Genomic DNA, 15,485 nt, shown 5'->3' on the forward strand with positions numbered 1-15,485 from the left:
ACTGAGCCACCTTTCCTGAAGCAGGGATATCCTTAAAACCTGACCTGCTGGTCCAGGTGAAAATGATACTCCTTGTTGAGCAGTAGGTTACCGATGGAAGTAAAATATGAACCCAAATATTGCTCGGCCGCAAGATTCTGTAATTTCCCTGTTGCAGAAAAAGGGTGGCAAAATATTGAAAGATTACACCTGTTATGCACTAGTATTGAAAGCTTGTGCACGTGTTTGTGCTAGAAAACCAACTGATATCATGTAAATATAGTCAAACAGGGCAAAAATAAACACAGACCCATGTTCAGTAGATCTTGGTAACCAGGGGAGGGGGTAAGGAGCTAGGAATATAGCAGTTGGGATTGGTGAGATTGCTGCTTTAAATTGGTAAAAAGATTAAATAGAGTTATCCTACAAAGCTCATTTTTTTGACCGTTAATAAGAAGCATACAGATTTGGCAGGTGTTTTTTTGTTTTGGTACTTGATGTTTTGTTTTTGCTAACAATTCAACAAAATTCAATATTCTTATAAAAAAGGAAATTAAAGGAACAAATCTGCCTTTGCATTAGCTACTGATGATAAAAGTACCATAAAAGTGAACCTAAAGAAATGTTATACATGTTTCAGTTTTGCATTAACCATTGTGGCTGTTGTTTCAGTTCAACTCTAATTTTCTGTTCTTCGTTGGCGGCGTATTGTGACTTATATGTTGTTTTGCATGTTTTCCCAAGATACACATGCAAGGCTATTCCTTGCGTCTGTGTATCACTGCTTGAGGGCACTGCAGACCTTACATACTATATGTCTCTTGCTATGTGGACTTTGGGGTCTTTCATTTCTGACTGCTTTCCTGGCACTTCCCTGGGAAGACAAGGTGGTAGAAAACATCGCTCTCTTTTGAGGTGCAGAATACGGTAAGTCAATTTCAAGTCATAGTCAATACACATTACAACTGAATATAGTTGGAGTGCCCCATATCCTCCCTTTTCTTTTGAAGCCCAATAGACCTTTAAACACTGACCAGGTGTGAAATTGATGAATGATATGGGCTAGTTACATTCAATGCATTGTGTTTGAACTTGACTATTAGTTTTACATTTACCTACTGTACAGTGCAGCCTTGCTGTCTGAAAAGCTTTAGCTCCACACACATTCAGCCATTCCACTGGATGGTAACATTTAGTGCATGCTACCTACCAGTTTTGTAGGCCACACCAATAGTTGTCGGCCTTTTGAGAAAACTCAACTTGGCCTTTAAGAATCCTGATCCGATCTTGTTCCTAACAGCATACATTTAATTATTTCCTCTGTTATTTGTGCAAGCATGTCTCATCTGCACATTGGACTTTTATACACAAATTGTTATGGACTGAGGACACCAGGTATATTGTTCTAAGTTTTCCATTCTCATCAGTTTAGTAGAGCACGGTTCAATTGTGTTTTATGTCTCATTTTACTTTGTTTTAGATTATAATGTATACAGGCAGTTCTACCACCGCAGCATACCCAGATTTAATAGAACAACAAAAAGCATCCACAGAAGAAAACGACAGGCTTTTGAAAAGAATCCGCGAGCTTGAGAAAACTTTAGAGGAAGTGAAAAAGCAAAAGTATCTATTAGAACAAGAAGTACCTAAGGTGAAAGCTGCAGCTGAGATGGAAATTAAGAAACAGCAGAAAACGATGGAAGACATAAGTCTGCAGAGAACGAAGGCCGAATATGAGGCTCAGCAATTTCGTTTGGAATTGGAAACTACAGTAAAGCAGAAGGCTGCAGCTGAGCAGCAGCTTGAGCATGAACACCAGCTAAAACTGCAGGCAGAATCAAAACGAGATGCTGTAGAAGACAAACTCAGGGCATTTAAGACTCAGATAGAGGAAACTACAACTGCAAGAAGGAAGTTGGAAGAGCACCTGAAAAGAAAAGATCTTGAGCTTCAAGAATTTGCACACCAAAAACACAGTTTGATGGGAGACTTGAAACGGAAAGCTGATAATGAGGAGGAACTTTTAAGACACATCAAACAACTTGAATATGACCTGGCTTTTCAGATAAAGCTAATAGAAAAGGAGCATGGAGAAAAGGAGAAGATTGAATCGGAAGCTAAAAGACAAATGACAGAAGTAAAATACAGTTTCTCTTCCAGTAAGGAGACTGTAATGCCAACACGTGCATCTGTACAAGACATGCATTACAGGATTGAATCAGAAATGAGAGGGCCTCAGGTAGAACAATATGCTAAAAAGGCAGATACTACAAAGCAACAGCTAGATGATCTTACACTTGTCAACAAGAAATCTGAGAATGAGATCAAGCAGGTTAAATCGGAACTGAGCACCATTCAGATACAAAAAGCTGCTGCGGATGAGAAGGCCCGTCAACTAAGAAATCAATTAGATGACACACATAACATATTGCAACAACTCAAAAATGACTTGGAACAAAAGAATCAGCTGGAACAAAACTATGTGTTGCAACTTAGAGAATTTGAAAGGAAATTACACCAAAGCCAAGATAAAGCTGAAGATGCAATGCAAGAGACCACAGAGCTTAATAAAGTTAGAATCGGTTATGAAGAGGAAATAAAGCTATTACAACAGGATAAGCATTCTCTGGAACATAAAATAAAGATGCAAAAGGGGGATTTTGATGATGTCAGAGAGAAGCTTAAAGTTACTCAGGAAGATCTAAGACAAAGGGAAATGTCTGAAAGAAATATCCAGCAAAAAATATCATTCCTAGAAGAAGACTTGTCTAGAAAGAAACAAGAAGTGGAAGATTTAAGGAAAAAATTGGATGAACTTGCTCGGTTGCTGTCAAAATCTGAGAGCACTGGGAAATATCTGAATGCACAAGTAAGTTCTTTGCAGCAAGAAAAACTTGCAGCAGAGCAGAGATCTCAGTCACGTAGTGAAGAATCTGACAGTTTACGGGAACAGCTCAAGAAAAGTCAAGAAGAGCTCCTTCAAAATTCTAGAGCTGAGAAAGAGAACCAGCAGAAAATTCTAAAGCTTCAAGATGACTTGTCCAAAAGTAATCAGTGGTCAAGCACATTGAAACAAAAGTTGGAGGAACTTACTAAATTGAACAATGAGACAGATTTGCTGTTGAGAAAGTTGAAATGCGACTCTGAAAAGACAGCTTTGGAGAAAAATACTTTGGAGAAAAATAGTAATACGTTAAAAGGTCAACTAGACAGTTTTAAAGAACAACTAAGAACTACAAATGAACAGTTGCAAAAACAGACCAGGATGGAACAAGAAGTTCAAAACATGGTTAAAAGGCTAGAAGATGACTTGACAAAATCCAGAAATGCTTTAAATGAGTTGAAGCAGAAATGTGATAAACAAAACCTAACAATACTTAATTATGAAAAGGAGATCAGAAATATAAAGTCTGAACTAAACACCTGTAGTGTAGAGAAGAAGCTGACAGATCAGAAAGTTCAACTGAACCAGGAACATCTGCAAGAACTAAATATTAAACTGAAGAAGGCACAAGATGACCTTCACCAGAAGACTGTGGATGAACAACTAGCACAGAAAAAGATAGCCCTATTCCATGACGAGTCTATTAAATACAAACATTCTGCAGACGAATGCCGGAGCAAACTCGAGAAGACAATGGAATCTAACATGAGCACCGAAAATGACTTTTCAAAAATGAGGCTTGAGGTTGTTACCCTGAAGCAAGAAAAGAATATGCATGAACAGAAAAGTAAGTTGCTTAAGTTGGAAATGTCAGAAATGCAAGAAAGATTTCAGAAGTGCCAAGAGCAGCTTAAACATGAAAAGAAATCGGAAGTGGAACATGTTCAGAAGTGCCGGAAACTAGAAGAAGAATTAGAGGCTCAAATGAGAATAGTTGAGAACCTGAAACAAAAAGTGGATTTGCAGAGAAAGGATCATCTAAAGCAACTACAATATCTGCAAAATGAGCTTCAGCAAAATAACAGTGTTAAGGGCCATGTTCAGAAAGCAGACTATGAAATGAAGGGAGGCAACTTTATGCATTCATCTTCAGGTTCACAGCGAGATTTTGAACAGTTTCACCAGAGGTCTGCAACATCTCCTGGGTTGCGACGGAAACTAGAGTCTCCGATTGAAGTAAACATCCCAATGTTTAAAACTGAGCAAATGGAAGAACATAAAATGCAGATGGATGGTTCTGATAGCAGTATGCAGAAGGAACTTCAGCTTCAGCTATCCAGGATAAAGCAATCCCTTGATGGTATTGACAACAAGCCATCATTTACAGAGTATGTTACACAGACAAGCACAGAGCTTCAAATTTCTATTGACAACATCAATCCATACAGACAGTTGTCAGAACTTGAACATATAAAGGATAAAAGTATTCAGAATGCCATTCAAGCTCTAAGGATTGAAGAAGAAAAATTTGGGATAGGAAAATTTGACCAACCTATGGAGGTATTCACTGGCATCTTTCTGGCTTATGATACACATTACTTGCTTATTCTTTCTTCCTCTTGGTATTCGGGCATTTCTTGCTTAGCTGTGCTGCATTAATAATTGCACATTCTACTTTGCATTTATTTCCCATGGTGAATTTTAAATGCACAAAATGTATTGCTTATGTTGTTGTCCAAACGAGAGAAAAGACAAGCACGTGTGGGCCTATTCTAGTAAGTGCAATAAGTGTATATCCGCATGTAAAGCACTCTTTTCAAGAGTAATTGCATTTCGATGTATTCTAAAAGCCCTGTTTACATGTTCCGTGCGAAAAGAGCATGTTTTGTAAATCATTTCATTCTGCGCAGTGCCGCGAAAATTAGTCAAACTTGCAATTTTTGGCAATTCACTGATATTCTGGCACCTTTGTCAAGTCCAACAGGCAAAACTGGTTGGAAATACTACAACGTTTTTCTCGTCGCCTTTTATAAATAAGAAAACATTTTCAAAATTCTTTAAAGGGCTCATTACCCCCCTTAATACTGTAAAATGTCTGGTTATGTGGTTTGTTCTGTATGGAATCACATGGAATGTGAGATTTCAGTAGACAGGAGTTTTCAGAACCTGAACATTTTATAGAATACAATGAGATTGTTCATTTCACACCCTATTTCTTGCTTTGCCAAAGGACACGATTTAATGAGGAAATTCTTGCAGAAATAGTTACTATACTTTAATTAAAAAGTCAACATAACGCTGCTAAATGATATTGCGACCTTTTGCATGGCTCTGTGGACTTTGTATGGAAAGCACATTCTGACAGATGATAATATATATGTCTTTCAAGTGCTATTGGCTATGCTTTCCTTCTATACTGTGCTAATCCTGGAAAATCTTCTTCAGGACTTCTGCTGATTCTTTAGTACCTTGCCGCTTGGGTGTTGGACCAATATATTTACAAAATATAGGCACATTCCCTAACCATCCATCCTTATTTTAAACTTTACTATTTACAGATAGTGAAGAGCAAGCAGTACGATGTACATGTTGAAGTTACAAAACAGGAAAAAGAAATCCTGCTAAACAATGAAGATCAGAGGTTTGATGAACGCAGTATTTTGGAAGGATTTAGGCGAACAGATTTACCGAAGATGAGCTATATGTCCTCTGAATATAGAACCCAAGCGGGTTCTGATGGATTTCGGAGTGACAGTGCCTCCGACGATGATAGGTTCATCTTTCAAGGTCTCAGGAACCGTGTGACTGCCAAACAATTGGTTGAAGCTAAAATTCTGGATGCAAAAACAATGGAACAGCTTCAGTTAGGTCTTAAGTCTGTTCAAGAGATTCAGAAAGCACTCGACACATTTTTAACAAGAGCTACCGCGATTGCAGGTTTATATATTGAGTCAAGTAGAGAAAAAATGTCTTTCACTTTAGCAGCAAGGAAAGGAATCATTGAGAAAAGTGTAGCGTTTGAGTTTTTAGAAGCACAAGCAGTAACGGGTTTCATCATTGATCCATCTACAGGCCAAAAATATTCCGTCGAGGAGGCCACAATGAATGGAATTGCTGATCCTGAATTTAAGGAGAGGCTCCTCGAAGCTGAAAAGGCTGTCTTAGGATACACTCATTCTGGGAAAAGGCTATCAGTTTTCCAGGCCACTGAAGCTAGGCTTCTTGAACGGCAGAAAGGAAAACGGATTCTCGAAGCTCAAATTGCCACCGGAGGAGTAATTGACCCTGTTAAAAGTATAAGAATCCCACCAGAAGTTGCCGTTTTAAAAGGACTAGTAAATCACACCACCTTAAAATTTTTGCACGAACCCGCGAGCAACGTGAAAGGTTTTCACTTTCCGGTCAGCAAGCAAAGTATGTATTACTCCGAATTGCTGGAAATGTGCCTCCTGGATTTGTCTAGTAAAACCTTCCTTCTGCCAATTGGCGAGAGAAAAATTACTACTTTCTCTGCAGAAAATGGTCACAAAATATTTGTAGTAGATATTAGATCCGGTATGGAGATGACACGTTTTGAGGCATATGAGAGGGGCGTTATCGATCAAAGTACCTATTTTGAACTTTCACAACAGGAATGTCAGTGGGAAAACGCCACCGTTTTCGATAAACATGGGAACTCACAAATACAATTAATCGACCGGAAAACTGGAAGACAGTTTATAATTGAAGAAGCCGTTGCCCAAGGTAAAATTGACATGTCACAAGTCAGTAAGTTTAAGGAAGGGATTATTTCAGCCACTGAACTGGCTGATATGTTGGTGAATAGGTCAAAAACAACTAAAGATCCAAATAGTCCTATTGCAGGATTTTGGATATCTGAAACCAATGAAAGGGTTTCTGTTTTCAAAGCATTGAGAAGAAACTTGGTTGACAGAGTCACCGTGTATAGGTGCCTTGAAGCCCAAACCAGCACTGGAGGCATTATTGATCCATCAACTGGAAAAAAGTATTGTATTAAAGAGGCGTTACAGAAGGGTTTAATTGATGAGGTGAGCGCTAAGCAAATTCACCAGTGTGAATTAACTTTCACTGGTGTCATTCACCCTGTAACCAAGATAGCTATGCCAGCTGCAGAAGCTATGAGTATGAGCATGTTAAACAAAGAAATTGGTAATCGATGCCTAGAGTATCAGTACTTAACAGGAGGATTGGTAGATCCAAGATCTAATGCCCGACTGTCCTTGGAAGAGGCAATAAAAAAAGGTGTTGTTGATGCTGTGACAGCCACAAAACTTAAGGATGAAAATTCCTACATCAAAAATCTTACTTGCCCCAAGACAAGGAGAAAGTTGTCCTACAAAGATGCTCTGGATAAGGCTGTTTATGATTGCCACACGGGACTTCGATTAATGGAATCAACTCTCCCTCGCAGCATTGGAATTCCGAGCCTTTACTTTACTTCACAATAACGCGAATGCTATTTTATTCCGGTGGACGTTGCTGATTGTGATCATACGAGCGTGTATATCGACTGATCAATAGCTTGTCAAACAAGCATAGCAATTAGTGCAAAGGTTTGCCCACCATGAAGCAAACAGGGGCAATATGGCTAGTGAATACATAAATACGAGATGAAAGGATGGTTTCACTAAAAAGGAATGCAAAATCAAGTATGTGTCATCATAGAGTTTGAAATGAGGAATAATCAAATGCCTATATTTAGAATTAAATATATGCATATGTTAGCATGTCTATGTACTTAACACTATTGTTGGTTGAAACATGTTGGTTTTTAAGTTTGTAGTAACCATGAATGAAAATGGTTCTCCAAACTTACGTAAGGTTTTTCATTATGTGATACAGTTTCAATCATTAAACATCAATAGTTGCATGTTCATTGTAACATTGTGAGTTTAAAAGGCAGGCTATTATATAACAGGATGACAAAATATATACTGTAGTACATTGTTACTATATAATTGTAGTGCTACGCTAGTACATTTAAGTACAGAATACTACATCCCCATATAATATATGTGCATTTGCTCTTTGTAAGTTAGTGTTTTGATAATGTAAAGTATACAAAATATTTTTTCAGTTCACAGTGTTTACTATTGATGATTCAAGATGCAATAGCTCCCAATTAGTAGTTTGTAATTTAGAAGTAAAATAGAACACCCTATACTGGGATGAGTTCATAATAAAAAAAAAAGAAGTGGTAATTCTTCAAATATGGTTAAATATCCTACATAATGTATATAAAATCAACATGGCGGTCAGTACTTCCTGGTTGATACTTGCTGGACACAAATCTACTGTATATACAGTATTCTCGTCTTTCCATATAAAGGAGGTAGAAGATACACTGTACGGCTATGCATTCTGCCACAAACCCCAAGAAGCACCCGCGTGATCATTTCTCTCTATCACGGCTACAGGGCTGGGAATTGAGGTGAAAAGGGCTTGAGGTGTTGTGTTGTTGTTGGCTTAAAAAAAAAACAACTGAAGGGTATTTATTGCAAACCCTTCCAGTGTTTGAGTGTGAACATCTTTGCGTATTTGTATTAAGTAATAACTGGTACATGTTGTAATACAGGGAAGCTAATGCAAAGGCAGTACCCTCAGTGTTGTAATGTTGTCTAAATCAATGGTCTTTTGTGTTATTCATATATTTGTTGTATTTGATTTTCAACATAGCAATAACGATTATATTTCAACTGTTTATAACAACATTATTTTATACCCTGTCATTACTTATGTCAATGAAAATTGTATCTGAACCAAATCTCATAGTTCTGTGAGTTGTTTTTAGTGTGGATTCGAATATAACCGTGTTATTGTCTGTTCACATATCATGTTTACATTTATTTTTTTGAACCATGCATTTATTGCCAGAAGTCACTGGAAGAGGAAAAGAAAGAACATGTAAAGAAAGCAGGGGAGATACTGAATTGGGTGTCTAAGGTCACTAAAACGCTGAGCAGAGGAGGAGGACAAGAAAGTGCAGAAATGAAACCTTTTTCTAAGCCACAGGTACTAAAAACCTTTTTTGGCAGATTCTCATGGCATTCCTCCTGGTTATTCATAAGTAACATTATGCACCATAGTTACTAAGCAGCGGAACGCCATAAAACACCTGCCAGCACTGGTCGTTAAATATATCCGATTCGAGTAAATGGGATACACGTTGTATTCCGGACGAGGTTCCTTCTGGAGTAGCACTGCTTAGTGGATATGGCCTATAATGTCCTATTCACTTGAATGGGCCGCAAAGGTGTTGTTAGGCACAGAAGGCGTTATATAAAGGAGTGCTTATTAGTACAGTATATATAGCCGAACATGTTCTCACCATGCAAAAAATGCAAGTGTTAAAAATGTAGGGCACCTTACAGCATGAAAATGTCACAATTGACAATATCGCTGTTTAACCTTTGAAGTTCATGTTTACAGCTGTGGTGTCTATGTATTCACATAAGACATGTTATTTTTTGGTTGCAGAAGTTAGGCAGGAATTGTGAAAATGAAAATACTGTGTGATATGGTAGCTCTGCGTCGCTCACTGATACTGTCCTCAATTATGTATGTGTAAAAAACATCCACCAATACAACTAAAATAAAAACCTATCAGGTGTACAGTATCACATGTTTAAAAAAAAAATTTGGTAAAAATTTTTTTATAATGCGCAAACTTACTGTACGTGTCCTGTATTTCATTTTTTTACTAAAGGAATGAGGGAAGTGTGAGTTAACAAACAACAGTTTTATTCATCAAAGCATTCTGATTCTTCGTCCAGCGTACTATAACTCCCTACATCCTGTTTTCCTAGTTTAGTTTTAGATGGTGTTTCCCATGTACTGTACACAGCGCAGTTCTACATTCCAGTGGAATGTGCAATCGATTACGTGTGGTACCTGAGGTATAGGTAAAATAAGGGCACTTGCCTAAAGGTAACTTTAACACCTTCTCAAAATGACATAGGGCCTCATGCAGAGAGCAGCGCTAACAGGGAAAGCGGCATGTATTGGCGAAATCTGCCTTTAGAAAGGCAGAAAATGGGGAGTTTTAAAAAAAGCGCCATTTTTTTTTCTCAGAATCTCGCCGCGCGGCTGGAGAGAACAGAAATCTCTCCAGTGTTGAAAACGGCCGTATTCAGAGAGCAGCGAACGCCATCTAGTGGCTGTTCGCGGAAAAAAAATGGCGCGATTTTCAACATTTTTCCTCTCCACCAAGCAGCTGGCGCTCTGCGGCCGGTGGGGGAGAAAAAAAAAAAATCGATTTTTTCCCCACTAGTTTCAACAGCGCTCATATCGCTGGTTGAAACTCTCCATATGCAGAAAGGATTCTAAATGCACTTTTATGCCCTTTTTGCATATGGAGAAAAAAACTCTCCAATAAAGCTAAAAAAAAATCCCCTCTCCAATTCTAAATAGCGCTGCTCTCTGCATGAGGCCCATAATCCGCAGTGCTCAGTGTTCTTAAACACAGCTCTTCCTAAAAATGTGATTTGCTTTTTCTTTATTGAACCATACTAGTTTAAATATTAAATGTTGCATCAACAACTCAAAAGTTGGATAACTAAGCTTGACTCATATGGTGTACAGTACATTTCCTTGGGTGAAGAGGTGGAAAGTAAAGTAAGTAAGTACATATCCTAAGGCAGGGTGGCCAACTCCAGTCCTTAACTGCCACCAACAGCTCAGATTTTAAGGATTTCCCTGCTTCAGTACAAGTGGCTCAATCAGTGGCTCATTCATTGACTGATCCACTGATTGAGACACGTGTACTGAAGCAGGGATATCCTGAAAACCTGACCTGTGGGTAGCCCTTGAGGACTGGCATTGGCCACTCCTGTCCTAAGGGACATAACAAGGGCTGCTGGGTTTACAGTGCATTGTAGGTAAAGGGTGGAATTAGCCCCTCCATTATCAGGTGGACGGGGGCAGTTCTTTAACAAACAGCAAATTCTTTAAAAAAAAAAAAAAAAGGTAAGTTGTGTCCTTTGAAATGATAACAATGTGGTTTACAATAGTACCAACTATGGAAAGGAAGAGGCAGGTATTTAAATTCTTAAAGTCAGAGGGGACAGAGGCATCATATCAGAATTCGGAGTGTAACAGAAGTTGCAATAGAGAAATACAATTATCAACATTTGAAAAAGGAATAAAGGATTACAATAGAAAGTAAGATCAACCCTGAAAAGTTATTTAAGTACCTTAATAACAAAAATATAAGAAAATAATATATAGGACCCTTTCAGTTTGAGATGGGCAGGCAAATTATTGGAGATAAAGAAAAGCAGGAGGTATTACATTCATTATTTGCCTCTGTATTTACCTAGAAGGACCAAATTGCATAAATATTGCAACAGGAGGAAGCCACAAAATTTATATTAATGAACCCTTGGTTCCATGAGATTGGTGCTTAGATAGTGCTTGATAAAATTAAAGTAAATAAGGCACGTGGCCCCGATGGCATACATCTAAGAGATTGGCCTAAAGCAGATGTAGTGCCTATATTTAAAAAGGGAGCTAGATCACAACCGGGGAAATACACACCTGTAAGCCTGACTTCAATAGTGGGGAAACTACTTTAAGGTTTAATACGGGATAATATTCAGGAATACTCAATGGGAAAAAAATGATTAGTAATAGTCAGCAAGGATTTAGGAAGGATAGATCATGCCAAACTAACCTTATTTGTTTCTTTGAGGAGGTAAGTAAGAATTTAGACCAGGATCATGCAGTTGATATTGTCTACTTAGATTTTGCAAAGGCTTTTTTTACGGTTCCACACAGGAGGTTCAGTAAAGGAAATTGGTCTCTGTAAAACTATTTGCATTTGAATTGAAAACGAGTTGAAGGTTACACAATAGATAGTTGTCATAAATGGAGCCTTTTCAGGTTGGGCTAAAGTTCTGAATGGAGAACCTCAGGGATCAAGGAGGAGGTAGCAGCATGGGCAGTTGCGAGGTGAAGCTGTGGGTCTATGTCCTGTGTGTATTTGTTCTGGTGTGTGTGTTTCCTGTGACTGGCCTGTTGTGTGTGTGTTTTCAGTGACTTTCTCACTTGATGTCCCCTCTGACTCCCCTGTCCTCTTTTGCTCTCCTGTCCCCTCTGATTCCCTGTCCCCTCTGATTCCCCTGTCCCCTCTGATTCCCCTGTCCCCTCTGACTCCCCTGTCCCCTCTGATTCCCCTGCCCCCACTTGCTCTCCTGTCCCCTCTGACTCCCCTGCCCTCTTTTGCTCCCCTGTCCCCTCTGACTCCCCTGTCCCCTCGGACTCCCCTGTCCCCTCGGACTCCCCTGTCCCCTTTGACTCCCCTGTCCCCTCTGACTCCCCTGTCCCCTCTGACTCCCCCTGTCCCCTCTGACTCCCCCTTGTCCCCTCTGACTCCCCCTGTCCCCTCTGACTCCCGTACCCCCACTTGCTCTCATGTCCCCTCTGACTCCCCTGACCCCCTTTTCTCCCCTGTCCCCTCTGAATCCCTTGTCCCCTCTGACTCCCCTGCCCCTCTGACTCCCCTTGTCCCCTCTGTCTTCCCTGCCCCCACTTGCTCTCCTGTCCCCTCTGACTCCCTTGTCCCCTCTGACTCCCCTGCCCCCTCTGACTCCTCCTGTCCCCTCTGACTCCCCTGTCCCCTCTGACTTCCCTGCCCCCACTTGCTCTCCTGTCCCCTCTGACTCCCCTGCCCCCTCTGACTTCCCCTGCCCCTCTGACCCCCCCGTCCCCTCTGACCCCCCTGTCCCCTCTGACTTCCCTGTCCCCTCTGACTTCCCTGCCCCCACTTGCTCTCCTGTCCCCTCTGACCCCCCTGTCCCCTCTGACCCCCCCGTCCCCTCTGACCCCCCTGTCCCCTCTGACTCCCCTGTCCCCTCTGACTTCCCTGCCCCCACTTGCTCTCCTGTCCCCTCTGACCCCCCCGTCCCCTCTGACTCCCTTGTCCCCTCTGACTCCCTTGTCCCCTCTGACTCCCCTGCCCCCTCTGACTCCCCTGCCCCCTCTGACTCCCCTGTCCCCTCTGACTCTCCTGTCCCCTCTGACTCTCCTGCCCCCTCTGACTCTCCTGCCCCCTCTGACTCTCCTGTCCCCTCTGACTCTCCTGTCCCCTCTGACTCTCCTGCCCCCTCTGACTCTCCTGCCCCCTCTGACTCCCCTGTCCCCTCTGACTCCCCTGTCCCCTCTGACTCTCCTGCCCCCTCTGACTCCCCTGTCCCCTCTGACTCCCCTGTCCCCTCTGACTCTCCTGCCCCCTCTAACTCCCCTGCCTCCTCTGACTCCCCTGCCCCCTCTGACTCCCCTGCTCCCTCTGACTCCCTTGTCACCTCTGACTTCCCCTGTCCCCTCTGACTTCTCCTGTCCCCTCTGACTCTCCTGTCCCCTCTGACTCTCCTGTCCCCTCTGACTCCCTTGCCCCCTCTGAATCCCCTGCCCCCTCTGACTCTCCTGCCCCCTCTGACTCTCCTGCCCCCTCTGACTCCCCTGTCCCCTCTGACTCCCCTGTCCCCTCTGACTCCCCTGTCCCCTCTGACTCTCCTGCCCCCTCTGACTCCCCTGTCCCCTCTGACTCTCCTGTCCCCTCTGACTCCACTGTCCCCTCTGACTCCGGTTCCCCCTCTGACTGTCTATCTCTGTCTCCTGTGACAGTCTCTCTGTCCTGTGTTCTGCGACCCTGTCCTGTTGTGGGGTGCCTCCGCAGATGAGCGCTGTGGTTAGGGGCGCCCTGAGAGAACTGTAGTAACAATCTTTTTTTTCTTTTTAAAGAAATCTTAAAATAAACAACACCGTTCTTATTTGTGCACTTACCTTTTTAATCATCTTATAAAATGTATAGAACACATCTGATTGATCGACAATTAAAACATTTCTACAAGACAGAATCCCCATCTTTTATTTTCTCCATTTATCCCTCTCCCGAAAAATGTTAATAAAAATTGAGTTAAAAAAAAAAAACATTTTACAATGGGAGAAAATTGCATCTATTTTTTATACTCTCCTTTTCATACATACGTCCATGAAATGTGATAATCCCGATGTATAAAAAGGAGAGTTTACAGAATAGATGCAATTTTCTCTCATTGTAGAAAAGTTTTTCATTGTCGATCAATAAGATGTTTTCTATACATTTTATAAGATGATTAACAAAAATGTGAACTCAACATAAACAAATTAAAGGACATGCCATGCTTATATAAAACACTCAGTTGAGTTGCTATTAAAATAGCAGTATTGTAAATATACTGTAGTCATATTGGGGAAAGAGTCATCATTTCATAGTGGCTTTGGAAGAAAGCCTCTTTTCATTTCACCTGTTCTCCTTTTAATTCAGTACACTTTCTTCACCCATACGTTTTTTATGAAGTGCAAAGGGTTAACATTACAATTTGAGCTAAGATACTCAAAGGCTTATTGATTGAGTACCTGCTGTATAATTATGGAAAGAAGTGCCCCAAAAGGAAATAGGGAACATAAGGCTAGTATAAAAGTTATGCATGAGGCCTCGTCCTTGGTGGGTAGAGGCGCGCTGGCGCTCCAGCGCTGCGCCCTCCTCTGCCGTGCTTTTCCTGGCCGGCTAGGTGCGCCCGCGCGTCTGGGGGCGCAGCCTCTACGTCATGGAACTGGTTTGCCCTCATTGGGCGAATCGCTCACGAGACACGCTTGCGAGCGGCAAATTCAAATTTCCACGCTCGGCAAGCGGCTGAGCGCCGAGCAGGCGCGTCCGCTCACGCAGGACACGTGCATTGTCGCAACGTGTCTACCGTGAGCGTGCGCGCCCGCTCAGCGCCACCCTGGACGAGCCCTTAGAGGGGTTACTGAGCAGTGAGCTAACACTGCCGGGTCCCACACTCATTACTTTCATTGGTAGTTGTCACATCATTATTGCCTCCTCGTCCTGTGTTCTCACTACAGCTGTCGAGCTCCTTACATTGGCGCTGTTGTCCTGTCTGTTTTGTGGTTAATGCAGAATACGGTTACATACAGTGTGCATGCAGATTTCCCCATAAAGGCAATAAAACCTCCCAGGTCAAGCAATCAACACATGCAAATGATGCAATCCTGCACTTGCTGCCAAGCCCCAGGATACCGAGGCCACGTCGTCACTCACCTTCATAACCATGTCTTGCAATCTGTAAACTACTATATAACTCCACAATTAAGTATAGTGCTCAGGTCATGTGGGCAACATTAAACAGGTGGAAGAAACAAGGCACCTTGGATTTCTTATATACTGCAACTTTATTGCCAATAGGTCGACGTGATGTTTCGGTCTCACTAGGACTTTCTCAAGAGTAAATGCCATTTACCAAAAGTCCTAGTGAGGCCGAAATGTCACGTCGACCTATTGGCAATAAATGTGCAGTATTTAAGAAATCCATAGTGCCTTGTTCCTTCCACCTATTTAGATTCAGTAGGATTACCACGCAGAGATCCCTGGACCAGGAACACCGGTATTTGTATTGAATGTTTTTTGTTATACTGTAGGTGTGCGGCATTGACCATTTTTTGCATTGGGCAACATTAAACAGACATACAGTACACTTATGAAGCTTAAAACCCAGATCCACAGTATTATATATGTATATATATATATATTTAATTGCTACTGGGAAAGTATGAAACAGAA

General features: G+C 41.4%; 1 protein-coding gene across 29 annotated transcripts in view; it reads left to right on the forward strand.

The window, feature by feature from the left end:
• The window catches only part of DST (dystonin), a 535,648-nt gene that overhangs the window by 325,773 nt on the left and 194,390 nt on the right, over nucleotides 1–15,485 (forward strand). For 28 of the 29 annotated variants that reach the window (XM_075598122.1, XM_075598131.1, XM_075598128.1 and 25 more), the window contains one exon: nucleotides 8,759–8,896. In XM_075598122.1, the coding sequence (XP_075454237.1) occupies nucleotides 8,759–8,896 (138 nt within the window). Of the gene's footprint in view, nucleotides 1–1,459; nucleotides 4,424–5,421; nucleotides 8,716–8,758; nucleotides 8,897–15,485 lie in introns of those variants that run through there. The other variant, XM_075598146.1, reaches the window with a different exon arrangement.

This window comes from Ascaphus truei, chromosome 4, assembly GCF_040206685.1.
Source record: "Ascaphus truei isolate aAscTru1 chromosome 4, aAscTru1.hap1, whole genome shotgun sequence".
In the NCBI taxonomy this organism is placed as follows: domain Eukaryota; kingdom Metazoa; phylum Chordata; class Amphibia; order Anura; family Ascaphidae; genus Ascaphus; species Ascaphus truei.